Source organism: Chenopodium album, chromosome 27, assembly GCF_948465745.1.
Source record: "Chenopodium album chromosome 27, dcCheAlbu1.1, whole genome shotgun sequence".
Lineage (NCBI taxonomy): Eukaryota > Viridiplantae > Streptophyta > Magnoliopsida > Caryophyllales > Amaranthaceae > Chenopodium > Chenopodium album.
In genome coordinates, this window is record NC_137860.1 from 32805063 (window position 1) to 32820712 (window position 15650).

Below are 15650 nucleotides of genomic sequence, written 5' to 3' on the forward strand. Positions count from 1 at the left end.
ATCATAGCAGATTATTTTTCAGAACATATAATTGCAAATTAAAATCAAAAACTAGGGTTTATGTACAAAATTGTACTAAAATGAACAAATTACATACTCTTTCTCGGAATAATGTTGCGAATGAAGAATTTCTTTACACATTTATAGTATTTTGAAGTAATTTGGAGTAATTTAGAGTGATATAGTTTGGGTTTTTGGTTATGATGAGAGAGAAAGTCTAATGAAATTGATGAAGAAGAAGGTTGTAGTAGAGAGAGAAAATGATTTGAAATGGGGGTTTTTTTTTTTTTTCCTGTAATGTATATATATGTAGGGTAGGGGTGGTTAATTGAAGTTACCATAGTTAGTGAATAATTAGTGTGTGGTTAGTTGGGGGGTTGTAGTTTATCTTTTAGGAGTAAGGACTAAGGGCTATTTGGTAATTTAGTTGGGGGGGTGTAGGTAGTTTTGCCTAAAGGGGAGTGTAGGCATTAAGAATTAAGGACCAAAATGAGCCACTATTGTTGTTGGGTCCTTTGCCCATTTATTGCCCTAATAGCCCAAAAAAGTTATGATCAGGTAATGACATAAATTTTAGCCATTTACAAGGTCCACCATTTGAAATGATTTGGCCCAATAATTTACACCACTAAAAGATTGAATAGCCAAGTAACCAATAACTGTGAAGTCTGAAAAAATTTGATTCCTAGTTGCCTTAAAATTTCATTGTCCCTAAATGGCTAATTTAACATATTCCCTTACACCTTTCCCTCCATTAAATTAAAACTAAAAGGTAAAATTAATGACAGAAACTATGCAAAACAACTAAGCGCAGAAGTGTAGAACTCACAGGAAATAGCTTCACAACGACATCAAACAGCCAAGAGAAATGGTCCCGAACATCCACCAGAGTGGAAGCGACTTCATCGAATAGCCAATGCTTGAAATAGGTGCTACCATGGGTGGATTGGGTTCGGCTTGAGGAACATTGCAGGATCCGAATGTCATGTTAGCCTGTTCACAGAACAATTACTAATTTAAATCACAAGCATAGTAACAGAGCTCACAATCTTACATTTTTTTTCAATCTAAACAGCCAAAACAGATTGGATGAGATGTTTAGTCTAATGGACCTCATCCTACTCTACACCATAGCATAGAGATTAGTTCGTATTACTCCAGTCATAGTTGTCAATCAAATGCATTTCAAATAACCGAATTTGTTACTCCCTCTACACCACAATTCTCTGCCTTTTCCAATCTTGTGATATTCCACAAGATTGTCCCAACTTCATAGTTACTGCAATTATTTTACTTAATCATGATAGGCCACTTAAGTTAGTTGAGACAAGACAATCAATTTGAATCATCCAATGCATATATCTAGAAAATATTTGACTATTATATGAAGTAAGTGCATTTAATGATCATGTAATACTTAAGCGGTAGTGCCAGGCTGATTATACTAATTACTAACATTATATAAAGCTAAAACCCCATAATGGCTCATGCTCTTCTGACTCCAGCAATTCCAAGTATATAACTTACACATTATTTAACTTACCCTGCACTGTGCAATACTGGCACATCCACAAACTAGATGACCGTTCATTTCATCTACAGCAGCTGGAGCTCCACCTCCATCACTTCTCTAAAGCATTGAAATAGGAAGATGGAACCAAATGAGCATATATTGAGGAATGGTGGTAATTAATGTCATAAGGTTGTAGTAATTCATCATAGTAAGTACCTTGTAGAAATCAACAGTGACAAAATTGGCCCATCTTTTTCCTGATGCATTATAACAGGTGCCCAACATGCTTTCTAGTGGAGCTGAATTGTGCTTGCAGGCAGTGGCTAAATCCGGTGCAGTACGAAAATAATTGACCAACACTAGGGATATAGAGGTTGTGTTCATAGGACGTGATTCTGCACGATTAGGACATGAGCCAGCTACCATTCCACCATCACCATCTGAATATGAAATATATGTTGATGAACTTGATTTAGCTCATTTGATAATGACTGCGTGTAAATGGGGTTAAGAATTTATGTACTCACATTGATTTTCTAAGACATATCTCCAATTGTAGGCAATCCCTTCAGAAGCCTCTTTATTAGCTTTTGAAGTGAATACCAACAGCCGCTGGTTTTTCTGAATCATATCATCAACTATGGGCCAATCACCCCCATTTTTGGGCATTCGGGATACTGGAAACCAATACTTCCTGAGGCCGGCAGTGTCAAATACCTTTGTCAGACCCTTGGGTGATGTAACATAGTCTTCAATAAATATGGTGATAATTTCAGAAGGATTAGCCTCAAGGAAGGTCTGCATCTCCCTCAAGACTTCAACTGCAGGTTTCTACCGAGTTATTTACAAAAATCAGTCAGATAACACAAAAATCTTATGCAGTAAAGAAGGCCAGACTTAAAGAAGTTAAGGTACATCAATAACAAGTACCAGGCTTGTTTCGTCATGATTTAAATATTAAGTGTACATACTTACAAAGGCTGTATTGTTGTAACATTTCCCACCAAAGGAGTGGCATAGCCAGACATCGTTGTTGAAGTCATACATATCAAGCATAAATCCTCTAACACCATCCTGCAAAATAGAAAAGTGCCAACACTGAATTAGCTGGTCATTGTAAGTTTGTAACTTGGAAAATTTAGGTCTTCAAAATATATTACTTTGTAATTTTTTTTTCTTAAACTTCCTATCCATTAGTTTATTTATTTAATTTTATTTTCATTATGTTTAGCTCTGGTTGGACTGTTGGAGACTGGAGAGGAGAGCATGACCATGATATGAATTTCACAAGCATGTGGAAACAATTTGTAAGTTTTTTTTTTTTTAGCAAGTAAATCTCCATAGAAAAACCAGTCAACAAGATTATTGTTGCTCAATTTTATATAACGGCACCACTCATAAGAGAACAATCCAACCTGATATAAGCAGTAATAATGCAACAATGATTAAGAATTCTATCAAAGCAACAGTACAGGATAGACAATAAAATTTAAAATTAATACTGTAATAACTCAGTGTGAATTTCAAGGATGCATAGTCCATGAAGTCTAAATAAACTAAGTGTATGTGAATTTCAAGGATGCATTATTTCAAGTCATTTATTCAAGTAATTTTACTTCCCTTCTCAATAGATGGCTACAAAGTTATAAAACACTCCTCAATCATCAGATTTATCACTATCAAAATGTGCATCCAACGTATAATTCTACTAAATCAATAATTATACATCCAAATCACATCTCTAAGATGCATGTTTATCAATTAGCGCAGCAAAATTGGAACAAATGGAGTAATAACTAATAAATGTGCATGCAGAAACAGGATAACGCCAAATTAAGGGTCAAAGTAATGCTTAATTGGTCACCAAGCCTGATTTTCCACTGACTAATCTCACAAGTTCCAGTATTGGATAGGAACTCAAGAAAACCGGTTATCAACAAATGTTCCATATAAAATACACTTGTCTACGCAATGAAGTTATAATACTTACAAAAGGAAAAGTGCAGCTTTGTTGGTGACCTAGGATTTATATTTTCTTTTTGTAAACAAAGTGATGCTTACATTATAATATCAGCATGGTGGTCTTACATTAGAAGCCAAGAAAAAACATCTACTGACCAACTTCACATGAGAATCATTCCTTAAAACTCTAAAAAGCAAAAGAAGCTGAATATTCCACAATAAAAATGACTTTGAATGGGTCACTTTGCCGAGTCTTTCTTTTTGCAGTTTATCAGCATGTCCACATAAGAGCAGTTGTAGCACATTTCCTTGTAATTTTATAACATATTACACGTCTAACTTTGTATACCATTGTGCATTTGACATTAATCGACAAGGCTAGAATAATTAGGACACGACATATCTAATACTATCAAGACTTTGATTATACTAATTTAAAACGACTAGTTAAGAAATGTGAATAATAGTAAAGCTAGCCTCAACCCTCTTATCCTTCCATCTTTCTATTCCTTCAATCTTTTGTAATATACATCTCCTAATATCTCGACTATGACTAATGCTCGAAACCACTTATTTAATGAAACAGCACAACGAACTTAAAAAATCTGAAGCAACCAACAACTTTTGGTAGCTATCTTATTAATACATTCCATTTTAAGACGTACATTTGTACAATTTCCATATTGTGATTGTTCATCAAGAAGAGAATTCTAAATTTCACCAAATAAGTTCATTTTTACTTCTTAACTAGAAACTCTACAGCTCTCTATCCATTCATCTAGTTTGATGTCACAATAGACACAAATTCAAACTAGTTGCGTATCTTCAAAAGTAATCGCAATGAAAATCAAATTCACTCGTTGTCATTACCAATTAAAAATTTCGAATCCACGTTATTAGCATGTAAAATCCTCCCAAAACATTTTTCAACAGTCGTACATCCTAACCATTTAGTCAAAATTAAAGTGCAACATTAATAAAAATCAACATCTCATCAACCACTCCAGCATTATGCTTTCACATTTAAAACGCTACTAACAAAAACAATAAACCGCAAAATCAACAACATATTTTACTTAATTTCGATGGATTAATCATGCAATTACAAATAACTAGTTCAAAACCCTAAGATTATGAGCAACTTTATTAAAAATCAAAGAAAAAACTTACGTTTAGCTGAGACGTAACAGAATCCTGCTGATTAGTAGGAGCGAGAATTACGGCACCAGTAGCTGATTTCTGGCCGAGTCTAGCGAACGAGTTGTGAGTCGTTAACCACGAGTATCTGTTAAACGGCAATCCTTTCACCTTCAAATTTTCAACCAAAAAACTACTTCATCAACATCTTCTTCATCATCAACAACAAAAAAAAATGAAAATGTGATGAAAAAGAGGAGAGAGAAAATGACCTTAGAGAGAGGATTAACAGGTTGAATGCGAGTACAGCGAGGGCGAAGATTACGATTAGCGACGCAAGTTTCGCAGTGAAGTCCTTGATCGCAATTTCGGTCTGCGGCGCATGTTTGTCCGAGTTTCTGCAACAAATTGACAGTAAAATGAACTGAAATTTCGAAATTCAACTGAAAAAATTGAAAAAGTGCAAGAGAATTTTGAATTTCAACCAAAAAAAAGAGTGAGTAAATACCTGAAGAGCAGAGGTGAGGTTGAAGAGGAGAGAGAAAATGAGGAGTGCAGTTGGAATTGTTCTGGTAATTTTCTGCAAAATTGAGAGGTTAGAGAAGAAGATTGAGGAGAGAGAAAGTTAGAGAGAGAGTACCTTGGGCGCCATTGTTGGGATTTTGAGTAAATGAGGAAAAAGCGGGTGAATAAATGAATGTTGGTTGGATTTTGTATTTAAAAGAGAGAAGACGTGTGTGCGTGTGTTGGAGCCAGGGAAGGAGGGGGGAAGTCTTGGGGGAAGTGAGTAGTTGGAAATTTTGTGACGGAAAATTGATTAATTGCAGTCATTTAAAAGAAATTGTAAATTGTTTTCAAAAGTTCTTATAAATTGTAAATTACAGTCATACTAACTTTTTTATCGGTTTACATGTAGAAAAATAATCGATTAAGGTTTTAGGGGGCATTAGTGCTTAAGTAACCAAATTGAGTTCGGAATCAGCAAAAAAATAACAAAAGTGTCTTGTTTTGCGTAACAAAAATGTATCGATTTGTGGGCAACTATTCTTTGCTGTAAAAATGAGGCACTTACGTTATTTGTTGCTATTTCTGAGCTCAATTCGGACCCTTAAAGCCTAAAATGTCCCTTAAAACCTTAAGACCTTACCGACTGTTTTTTGACACGTAACCGATAAAGAAGTTGATACAGGTTGTAATTTGCAATTTTTTTAAATAGCTGCAATTTGTAAAATAATAACTTTAAATAGCTGCAATTTGTAAATTTTCCTTTTGAGATTAAATAATGTACTCCGTTAGTGGAGGTTTAATGGTGGTAAATGGTATGGAGTAATGTTGATTTTGTAGGTTGATAAAGCTTGGTTAAGCCGTTATAATGTCCATTCTATCAATAGTATAAATGGGAATGACAGTTATTTGTACTTCATACACAAATTGGTGATTTAAATGATGTGTTTCTATGTGGATATATATTTAGGAAAAATTGACATTTGCTACCAGCAAAAGAACTGTGTGTTACATTTGCTACCTGTTAAATTAATTTTTTTTATTTTACTACCACCCAAATCTCTAAAATATTTATTTCACTACCGTTTCTATTTCCGTTAGTTGGGTTTAGCCACCATTCAACTACCTTGCAGCCACCCCTCCACCTCACTGTCGCTCCTCCACCACCCTCCCCTAAACTGCCACCCTACCCCTTCCACCTCATTACCACCCTCCCCTCAACTGCCACCCCTCCACCTCACTGCCACCCCTCAACTGCCACCCCTCCACCTCACTGCCACCCCCTACCCTCAACTGCCACCCCCTCCCCCCTGCCGGCGTCGGCGGCCGGCGCGAACCCACCTCCCTCCCTTTCCCCCCCTACGCAGCCAACGAACCCCTTCTCTTTCCTTGTTCTCGCTGCCCCGACCCCCACCCCGAACCAAAACCACCCCTTCCCTCCATCGGAATCCGCCCCCCAGCCCCGTTCCCCCCACCGAAATCGACCCCCTTCCCCTACCGTTTCCGGCCTTCCCTAACCCTAAACCACCACCCCAAAACCACCCAAAACGAATTTAGGGTTTCGCTTATGGTGGTTTAGGGTTAGGGAAGGCCGAAAACGGTAGGGGAAGGGGAGGGGTCGATTTCGGTGGGGGAACGGGGCAGATTTCGGTGGGAGGAAGGGGAAAGGGGTGGTTTTGGTTCGGGGTGGGGGTCGGGGCATCGAGAACGGGGAAAGGGAAGGGGGGTTGGTTGGCTGCGTAGGGGTGGGTTCGCGCCGGCGCCAGTCGAAGCTCTGGGGGCCGGCCGCCGGCAGGGGGGAGGGAAGGGGTGATAGTTGAGGGGAGGGGTGGCTGGGTTACTTTTTTTTAATTTTTTTTTTTTTTAATAAACTTAACAGAACCTTAACGGATTCGTTAAGTGGTAGTGAAATTTTAATTATTTGATTTTAGGAGGTAGCAAAATAAAATAACAAATTAAACGGAGCAAATGTAACACTAGGTACTTTCGCTGGTAGTAAATGTCAATTTTTTCATATATTTATTGACGCAAGATAATTTCATGATTATATGTAACTTTAAGACTCTATTTTGTTCACATTAAAAAATAATTTCAGTTCATTAAAAATCATTAACTTTTAAAAATGAATGTAACAGAAAATCAATAAAATTGATTTCAGCTTAATAAAATAGGATATTTTAGAAAATAACACCACAAAAAAAAAAAAAAAAAAAAAAAACTCAAATTTTGTTTTTTTTAAAAAAAAACAAAAAAAATCACCAAAAAATGATTTTACCACTACTTACGGATTCTTGGATGTTGGAAGGAATTCGTTGGTGGGACCCACCACGTACACGTGTCAGTATAACAATGGTTTAAAAAACAGAAAAATCCCTAAACCCAAACCCAGCCAGCACCGACAACTTCCACTGCCGGCAGCTCTATCCCCATCCCATCGCCGGCAACTCGTCCCCCTCCCCATCCTACTATCGGCACCTTTTCCCCATCCCTTGTCGCCTATCGCTGGAACTTGATCTTTACCCTTGCCAATGCAGCCACAAATCCACACCCACAAACATCCGACGGCAGATCCCCACGCTTGCCTGCGACAGCTCAGATCTCACCTTAGCCTTCCTGGCATCGTGAACCCATCCCAGCCCTCACCTAGACCCAAAACCCCCTATCACGCTCACCTGAATCCAAACCCACACATAGACTCTGAAACCCATACCAAATCGGGGTGCTTTGGTTTGGGTGTTTGGGATAATTTCGACGGTGGACATTAAGGGGAAAGGGGGTCGGCGGTAAAGGAGAGATTCTAGCAGGTGAGCTTCGCGGCAGTGAGGCTTCCAGCGATAGGGAACCGGTGCTGGTGGTGGGCTTGGTGGTTGGGTTAGGATTTTAGGTTTTTTTTAAAAAAAATTTCTTTTTACTAATCCAATAGATAATTCACATATGTATAGTATGGGGCCACTAAAAGTTTTTTTGAATGGCAAAGTCAAGTGGTAGTGAAATCCAATCTTTGGGTTTTTTAGCGGTGTTATAATATTTTTTTTTTTTTTGTAGTGTTAAAATCAAATTTTGAGTTTTTGTGGTGTTATTTTCTAAAATATCCTTTAATTAATTCCAATTCAATAAAAATAATTTAAAACTAGTAAAAATGATTTCATTCAACAAAAGTAAAGTGAAGAAAACAGAGCATTAAACGAATAATAATTATTTAATTCATACAATGCACGAGACTTAGAGAGACTAAGAGAGGGGGGCGAGTATGATGGTTAAAGGAGGGAGATTTTTAGAAGTTGTTAGGCTATGTCAGTTAATGTGAGACAATAGGAAACATTTTGCATTAAACCGAACTCACCGTGAGTTCGTTCTACACAAAATGTTTCCGAGACCATAAATAGTAACACGCTAATAAAATAATAATTTATCAAAGTCTACATTTCCATTGTTGGCATGTTGAATCAATGGCTAATAGCACTACATGTGAGCCATATGTCAACTCATTTACCTTTTTACAAACTGCACTTCATACGATTTATATCTCTCTTTTGTTTTTTAATTGCAATGCTTTCATTTTCATAACATTCACATATACAACTTTAAGGCTCTTAAACAAGTTACACTTATGAAAAAATTATAATGATGTGTGTACATGATCTTGTTAGATTCATTTTAGCATATACTTCATGTGTCAACTAATGATATTTCATACTTATTGATACTCTATAATTATATACATTCATGACTTAAGTTATGCAACACAAATCATTTAAATAAAAACGTTGCAACTAAAAAAAAAGTGATTAAAAACCATAAATTTATTTGTAGACTTCTTAATTAGTTTGTCTTGGCAATAATCGTTAAGTTATTCTATATACTCTATACTATGTACCATGTTATCTACATGCGAGATTGAATATTCACCAAATATGGGGTAACTAGCTCACAACCATAAGAAATTTATTGGTGTTATTGGACATGCAGTATGCCACGTTCGAATATAAGAAAACTTCAAATATGCCTTGCAAAACAAAAATTAGCGCCCACATTCGAATTTGATGCCCTTTCATTTTTTTGCTCAATGGTTAACAGATTATAAGCACTCTGAACTGAGTATTTTCCGTCTTTTGTATGATGCCACACCCAAGAATCCCTTCGATCAAACAAAGGGATGGGGATGCTGCAAATTTCATTAGTTTTCAGAGAGGAGAAATTAGCCTCAAGTACCTGCATATTCCAGCAATTATCATCCCACAAATCACGAACAAAAATGGGAGTGCTTCCCCCCGCAACTTGACTGGAACAGACCTTAAAACTCGGGAGATTAGGAACCCACGGATCGTTCCATATATGGACAGTGGTGCCATTTCCAATAATTTTCCTAGCGCCCTTCATCAAAACATCTCGTGCCCCCATGATCGACCTCCAAGTATAGCTTGCATTCGGTTAAACCTTTGCTTTCTAACAAAGTGGAGTGAGGGTAATACTTCCCCTTGAGAACTCTAGCCACGAGAGAGTCTTCATTCAGTAAGATGCGCCAAGCCTGTTTAGCAAGGAGAGCTTTATTAAAAAATTTCATGTTGCGAAAACCAAGCCCACCTTCCTTCTTTGGCACATATAACTTCTCCCATGCCACCCAACACAACTTCCTTTTTTCACCTTTTTGACCCCAAAAAAACCGACGGCACAATTTTTCCACCTCATTTAAAATGCTACTCGAGATAAAAAAACATTGCATTGCGTATGTAGGAATTGCTTGTGCTATTGATTTGATCAGAACTTCCCTACCCGGTTGTGACAAAAAATTCCCTTTCCACCCTTCAATTTCTTCCAGATCCGATCCTGAATGTTATGGAACACCTGCTTCTTGGAACTACCAATATACATTGGCAAACCAAGATATTTATCATGTCCTTCGACAGCCTTAAAATATAACTTCATCTGAAGCGTATTCTTCCGTTCTTGCTCAATGTTTCGGCTAAAAGACACCTCTGACTTGTCCATATTCAGTTTCTGACCCGAAGCCACCTCGTAAGTAGAAAGGATTCCCAACACATTCTCTACCTCCTCCTCAGTTGCCCCTACAAAAAGAAGACTGTCATCAGCGAAAAAAAGATGAGAAATAGGGCTAAAATGTCTGCCAATTTTAATCCCATGGATAGCTTTCCTCCTTTTCTACATCCCTAAGCAAAGCCGACAAACCTTCAGCACACATGATAAAGAGAAACGGAGAGAGCGGATCACCCTACCGGAGCCCCCGACTAGGTTTAAAATTCCTAGACGGTTGCCCATTCACCAAAACCTCAAACTCTGCAGAGCTAACACATTTCATAACCAGATTCACAAAACTATCCGGCAAGCCCAATTTAAACATCATTTTCTGCAGAAAAACCCATTCCACTCTATCATCATAGGCCTTACTCATATCAAGTTTAAGACCTAAGAAGCCCTTCTTTCCTGTTTTCTTTTTCCTGAGATAGTGAAACCATTCATATGCAACCAGCACATTATCTGTAATCAAGCGCCCTGGAACAAAACCACTCTGCCACTCATGTATAATGAACGAGAGTACTAGTTTTAACCTGTTAGCTAGCACTTTGGTGACAATTTTATACAACGCATTACATAAACTAATAGGTCTAAAATCAACAGGAGACTCACATTCTTTCTTTTTTGGGATTAAAACAATATGAGTCTGATTAATAGAACCTATGTCACCATTATTGTTCAAAATATCCAACACTTTCTCAACCACATCCACACCTACAACATCCCAGAATTTCTGAAAAAAGATTGCAGACATACCATCGGGCCCAGGGGCCTTTGTCAGATGCATTTGAAATAGAGCGGTGCGCACCTCTTCCGCCTTGAACGGGGCAGCCAAGTTGCTACATTGCTGATCAGTGACCATCTTTTCCATTTTCTCAATAACAGGTTCCGGCTCAACAAGACTATTCTCGGCAAAGAGTTCCTCAAAATATTTTACGAAAACCTCCGTAATTTGCTCCTCATCTTCGAACTCTGAGCCAGCCGCATCATTTATTTTTTTATGTTGTTACGAGCAGCTCTTTGTGTGAAAAAAGTCGTATTTTTATCACCGTGTTTGAGCCGATCTTGCCTGATACGCTGCTTCCAGTACATCTCCTCCCTTCTTTCGAGTTCATCCATCCGGTCATCAATGGCCCGCATTTGGGCTAAAACCTCCTCCGTTTGAGTTTCCTTCATAAGAAGTTCCATTTGCCCTTTGCAAGCTTGAAGCTCTTTTACAAAATCCCCGAATTTATTTCTGCTCCACGCACTAAGACTAGATGAAGTGAAGGCAATTTTTGAGCATAGCTCACCACCCCTTTCCCAAGCATCGGACACAATACTAGCACAATTCTCATCCCGTAACCACATTTCTTCAAAACGATACATTTTTTTCTTGGGCATATTCAGAGCATCCTTAATACACAAAAGGATTGGTAAGTGATCCGACTTCTTTTTGGTGAGGTGACTTCTTTTTGGTGAGGTGAGTAACAAAGGAGCCCGTGAATCTATCCCTCCAAGCCCGATTAGCCAAAAAGCGATCAAGACGTTCGTGTATGTTTTCATCACCTCCTCTATTATTTGACCACGTGAAGTCGTGACCAATATAGCCAAGATCCTCCAACTGACAATAGTCCACGGCCTCCCTAAGAATGTCAGCTTCCTCGGTGCAAAAGTCACGACCACCCATCTTCTCTGACGATTGCAGCATTAGGTTGAGATCTCCACCACATAACCACGGACTACCATGGTTGTCACGCAAGCTCTTTAGTAGCAGCCCTGTTCTGAATTTATTCTCGTCCTCAGGGAACCCATAAATCCCAGAAAATCGCCAATCACCCTGCTGGTTCGAGGTAATGTCCACATCAATATGGTTTTGGGAATAAGACTTCACTACAACATTCAGAGTATTTTTCCACATTAAAGCCAGCCCCCCTCCTTTTCCTCCGTTCTCCTTCACAATCTACCACCAAAGCACTATCAAACTTCGTTTTTTGTTTATTTTTTCAAACTCGAAAGCTTTTAAACGTGTCTCCAAAAGAAACACCATTTGGGGACATTCAAGGAACAATATTCGTTTCAAACCATTGATTGTAGGGATGCCCCCCAATCCCCTGCAATTCCAAGAAATAATGTAGCTCATCGCTCACCGAGAGCCCATTGTGTGGGGCTCGCCACTTTCTCGTTAGGGGTTCCTACAACTCTTCTCTTATTAATGTCCACACTACCATCAGTCCTGCTAGTTATTTCACCACTGCCCTTCTCTAGCTCCTTCCTTTTTTCACCAGAAATATTAACCTCCCCCTTCATACTGTGATCCGAATCCCTCACAATACGTTTCCAACTTTTTTTTATGGCTCACTCCCCTTATATTTGTATCCTCCTTTATTACCAACACCTCACTACTCCCTCCTGCCTTCTCACTACTAGTAACAGTAAAAATCTCACCATCTCCCTCAATTTGTTGTGATTCCCCTCCCTCTCTGCCACTCAATCCTACCCTACTAGTTTATTCACGACCTCTTCAACATGGAAATCTTCAGCAACCTTCTTCTTTACAGGTGGTTTCGGTTTAGTGATGAACAACGACTTCGCACAGCTCCCCGGCCCCCTCTCCCTACTTTGTCCTCCTACACCCCCACACTATACTTCCAGGGAGACGCTTTCATCCAATTGCCAAAAGGAAGAACATGGTCTTCAATCTCCTTATGCTCCTTAAATTACAATCTTTTAGACCATGTCCCATCATTCCACAGAAAAAACAAAAAAGGGGTGGTTTTTCATATTTTACCTCGAAAGCTTCTTCAATTCCACCCCTTAGCTTCAGCGTCACCTGCTTGAACAACGGCCTACGCACGTCCACCATCACACGAATTCTGATAGACTTGTCAATACCGACTTGAGCAGTCGCATCAAGCTTTACAAAAGTACCCAATTTATTTCCAATTTTTTCAACACTGGCTAGATTTAATCTCCCATTCAAAGGGAGATTGTAAACTCTTACCCACATAGGCAGGTGGAAGAGTTCAATGTCAGATGGCTTTATCGAGTCAATAGTGTCCCCAAGAATTAAGGCATGTCTGTCAAAGTGCCATGGTTTCTCATCCAAGACACGTCGCTTCCTCCAATGGTAGAATTGAAACAGGAAGCGGTTTTTACCAATGTTCGAAATATCCAGACCATGTTTAGGCTGCCAGACCCCCTTTACTGTAGCAATGAAAGCGTTAACATTTATATTGCGATTAGTCCATAGATTACCTAATAGGGCAAGTTCAATTCGAGCATCCTCATCATCTTCCCCCGTATCATCCCAATCAATAGCATCATCGTGTTCTTTCGTGGCCAGAACATCCTTATTGCCATCGTCCCCTGACGTTTTCTCCATCAGCGATAGGGTTTGTTTAGGGTCAACCATGATTACAGTAACAGAGCAAATAACACACAGAGTAAGAACAAGAACGAAATTTGCGAAGGAAAAAGCAGAAAACTCGATTAAAAATCGAGAAAAACCTCGAAACAGAGGAAAATCTAGCCAGAGAGCTAGAACAGAAACCCTCCCAAGGCTCGACCTAGAGGGAACTCAACCTTTTGTTTTCTCTTATGGTGACATAATGTCGATAATACATTAATTATTACGGCTATCTTTATTTGTTTTACTGTTACTGTAATACTGTAACTAGCTCACTAAATTTCTTAAACACCTTTTACTTCCTATAAATCTTAGGCATAAAATTCGTATAATATAGAATAATAAAAATATCATAGTTCATATACTAGAATAAAAATATTTGATCTTATTTAATATTTTTGACAACAAAATATAAATTATTGATCTGATACAATTTTTGTCTAAAACATTTTTGAAAATATTTTCCTTAAGTATTCACTTTACCAAATTTAGCATATATACACGATACAAGCCTCAAACTAGACGTGATGGATAGGTTATAATTAGGTAACTAATAATATGCTTTTGACTAGGAAATGTACACTAAATAAAACATATACACTATATTTTACAATAGTAGGTTTTGTGTGTGGCTGGCCACACGGTGTGGCCAATTAACATATAAGTAACCTCTAATCAAGTAACCTCTACTGATGACCTAGTAACTCCAGACCGACCTAGTAACCCCTGACCAAGTAACCCCTCTGACCTACCTAGTAACCCCTCCGACCTAGTAACCCCTGACCAAATAATCCCTCCGACCTACCAAGTAACCCCTCTAGCCTACCTAGTAATCCTTCCGACCTATCTAGTAACCCCTCCGACCTAGTAACCCCTGACCAAGTAACCCCTGTGACCTAGTAACCAATGACCAAGTAACCCCTCCGACCTACCTAGTAACCCCTGACCAAGTAACCCCTCCGACCTACCTAGTAACCCGGCCCCTCCGACCTAGTAACCCCTGACCTATTAACCTCTCCGATTTAGTAACCCCTCCAACCTACCTAGTAACCTTGGAAAAATAATAGATATAATAGGGTATAGGTTTAAAAGAAGGATAATCTTGGAAAAATAAATTTTGACAAAAATTAAGTTGTCCTGCATTTAGGTAAAATTATACCTGCATTTAGTACCTCCCTTCTGAATATATATATATATACTTTTAATTTCGTTAATTTGTGCGAAAAACCCTAATTTTGGGTCGCAAATCAACCCCTTTCGCAGGACCACCGTCGCCGGATATCCTCACTGCCCGTCCCTCCTCCTTTTTCCGTCGCCGCCACCCAGGTAAGCCGTCTGATTTTTTTTTTTTTTTTAAATTTCTTTAGGTTCTCCAAAAACCCTAACTTACACCACCGTATTCAGGACCTACCTCCGTCGCCACCTCTGCTTTCCCGATCATCTCCGGCACTGTCAGTTTTCTCTCCTTGTTTAACTGCTTTCTATAATTGTGCAATTTGATTCATATTTTTGTTGTCACAGTTGCTAATTAAGGTTTAATCAATCTTATGGTAAATGGTTTGATTTGATTGTAATTATGGGTTCGTTTTTATGATCGAAGGAAAACCAAACAGAATACTCTTCAATAATATTAAGCTACCAATCTAACTATAGAACTAAAGTAATTAATGCAATTTTATTATAATAATTCAATTTTATATTTTCATGTATTATTATATTGAAAATATATTGTTATAATAATATGTGTTTTTGCATGTCCTTAGTGTTTGGACTTTGGAGTTTACTACTGTGAGTTATGACGGAACAAGAGAAGGTCAGTGTGCTTATTTTTCTTGTCCCTTGGGAGTTAATTTCTGCATGCATAATTAAGTGATTTTTTTTTCTCTTTTTCTTTTTGAATATGAAGGTGGTAACTGATATCAGTGATGTGGATAACTTTGACTTATTCAATAATAGTAAGGAATGGAACAGATTTTACAAGAGGAAAAAAAAATCATCTGCTGTAGAATGGTATTTATCGTGGGATGAATTGAGCCCCGATATTATGCCTAATCTCGAAATTCTACAATCACCTAATATACTTGTTCCGGCTTGTGGCAATTCAAGATTAAG

The 15650-nt window shown here is 38.2% G+C and overlaps 1 protein-coding gene and 1 long non-coding RNA gene across 2 annotated transcripts; one reads left to right on the forward strand and one right to left on the reverse strand.

Moving 5' to 3' along the window:
* Positions 1–363: 363 nt before the first annotated feature.
* On the reverse strand, positions 364–5309 carry LOC145620659 (PI-PLC X domain-containing protein At5g67130-like). Its single transcript, XM_081675365.1, has 9 exons — positions 5253–5309; positions 5121–5192; positions 4885–5010; positions 4646–4783; positions 2489–2587; positions 2041–2344; positions 1730–1953; positions 1544–1630; positions 364–993 (listed from the first exon to the last, which is right to left on the reverse strand). Exons 1-9 carry the CDS (start codon positions 5262–5264, stop codon positions 841–843), a joined length of 1215 nt encoding a protein of 404 aa, XP_081531491.1. The 5' UTR covers positions 5265–5309; the 3' UTR covers positions 364–840.
* Positions 5310–14786: 9477 nt separating this feature from the next.
* Positions 14787–15446, forward strand: LOC145620705 (uncharacterized). The gene is made up of 3 exons (XR_014108291.1): positions 14787–14864; positions 14943–14989; positions 15302–15446. It is a non-coding gene; the product is annotated as an uncharacterized LOC145620705 (long non-coding RNA).
* The last annotated feature ends 204 nt before the right edge of the window (positions 15447–15650 follow it).

Bases quoted from the DNA above. Each gene is read 5' to 3' on its own strand.
- LOC145620659 (XM_081675365.1), bottom strand. The intron at 2,345-2,488 runs GTAAGTATGTAC...ATAACTCGGTAG, and splicing joins GTTACAACAATACAGCCTTT to AAACCTGCAGTTGAAGTCTT. The intron at 994-1,543 runs GTAAGTTAAATA...TTCTGTGAACAG, and splicing joins CCAGTATTGCACAGTGCAGG to GCTAACATGACATTCGGATC.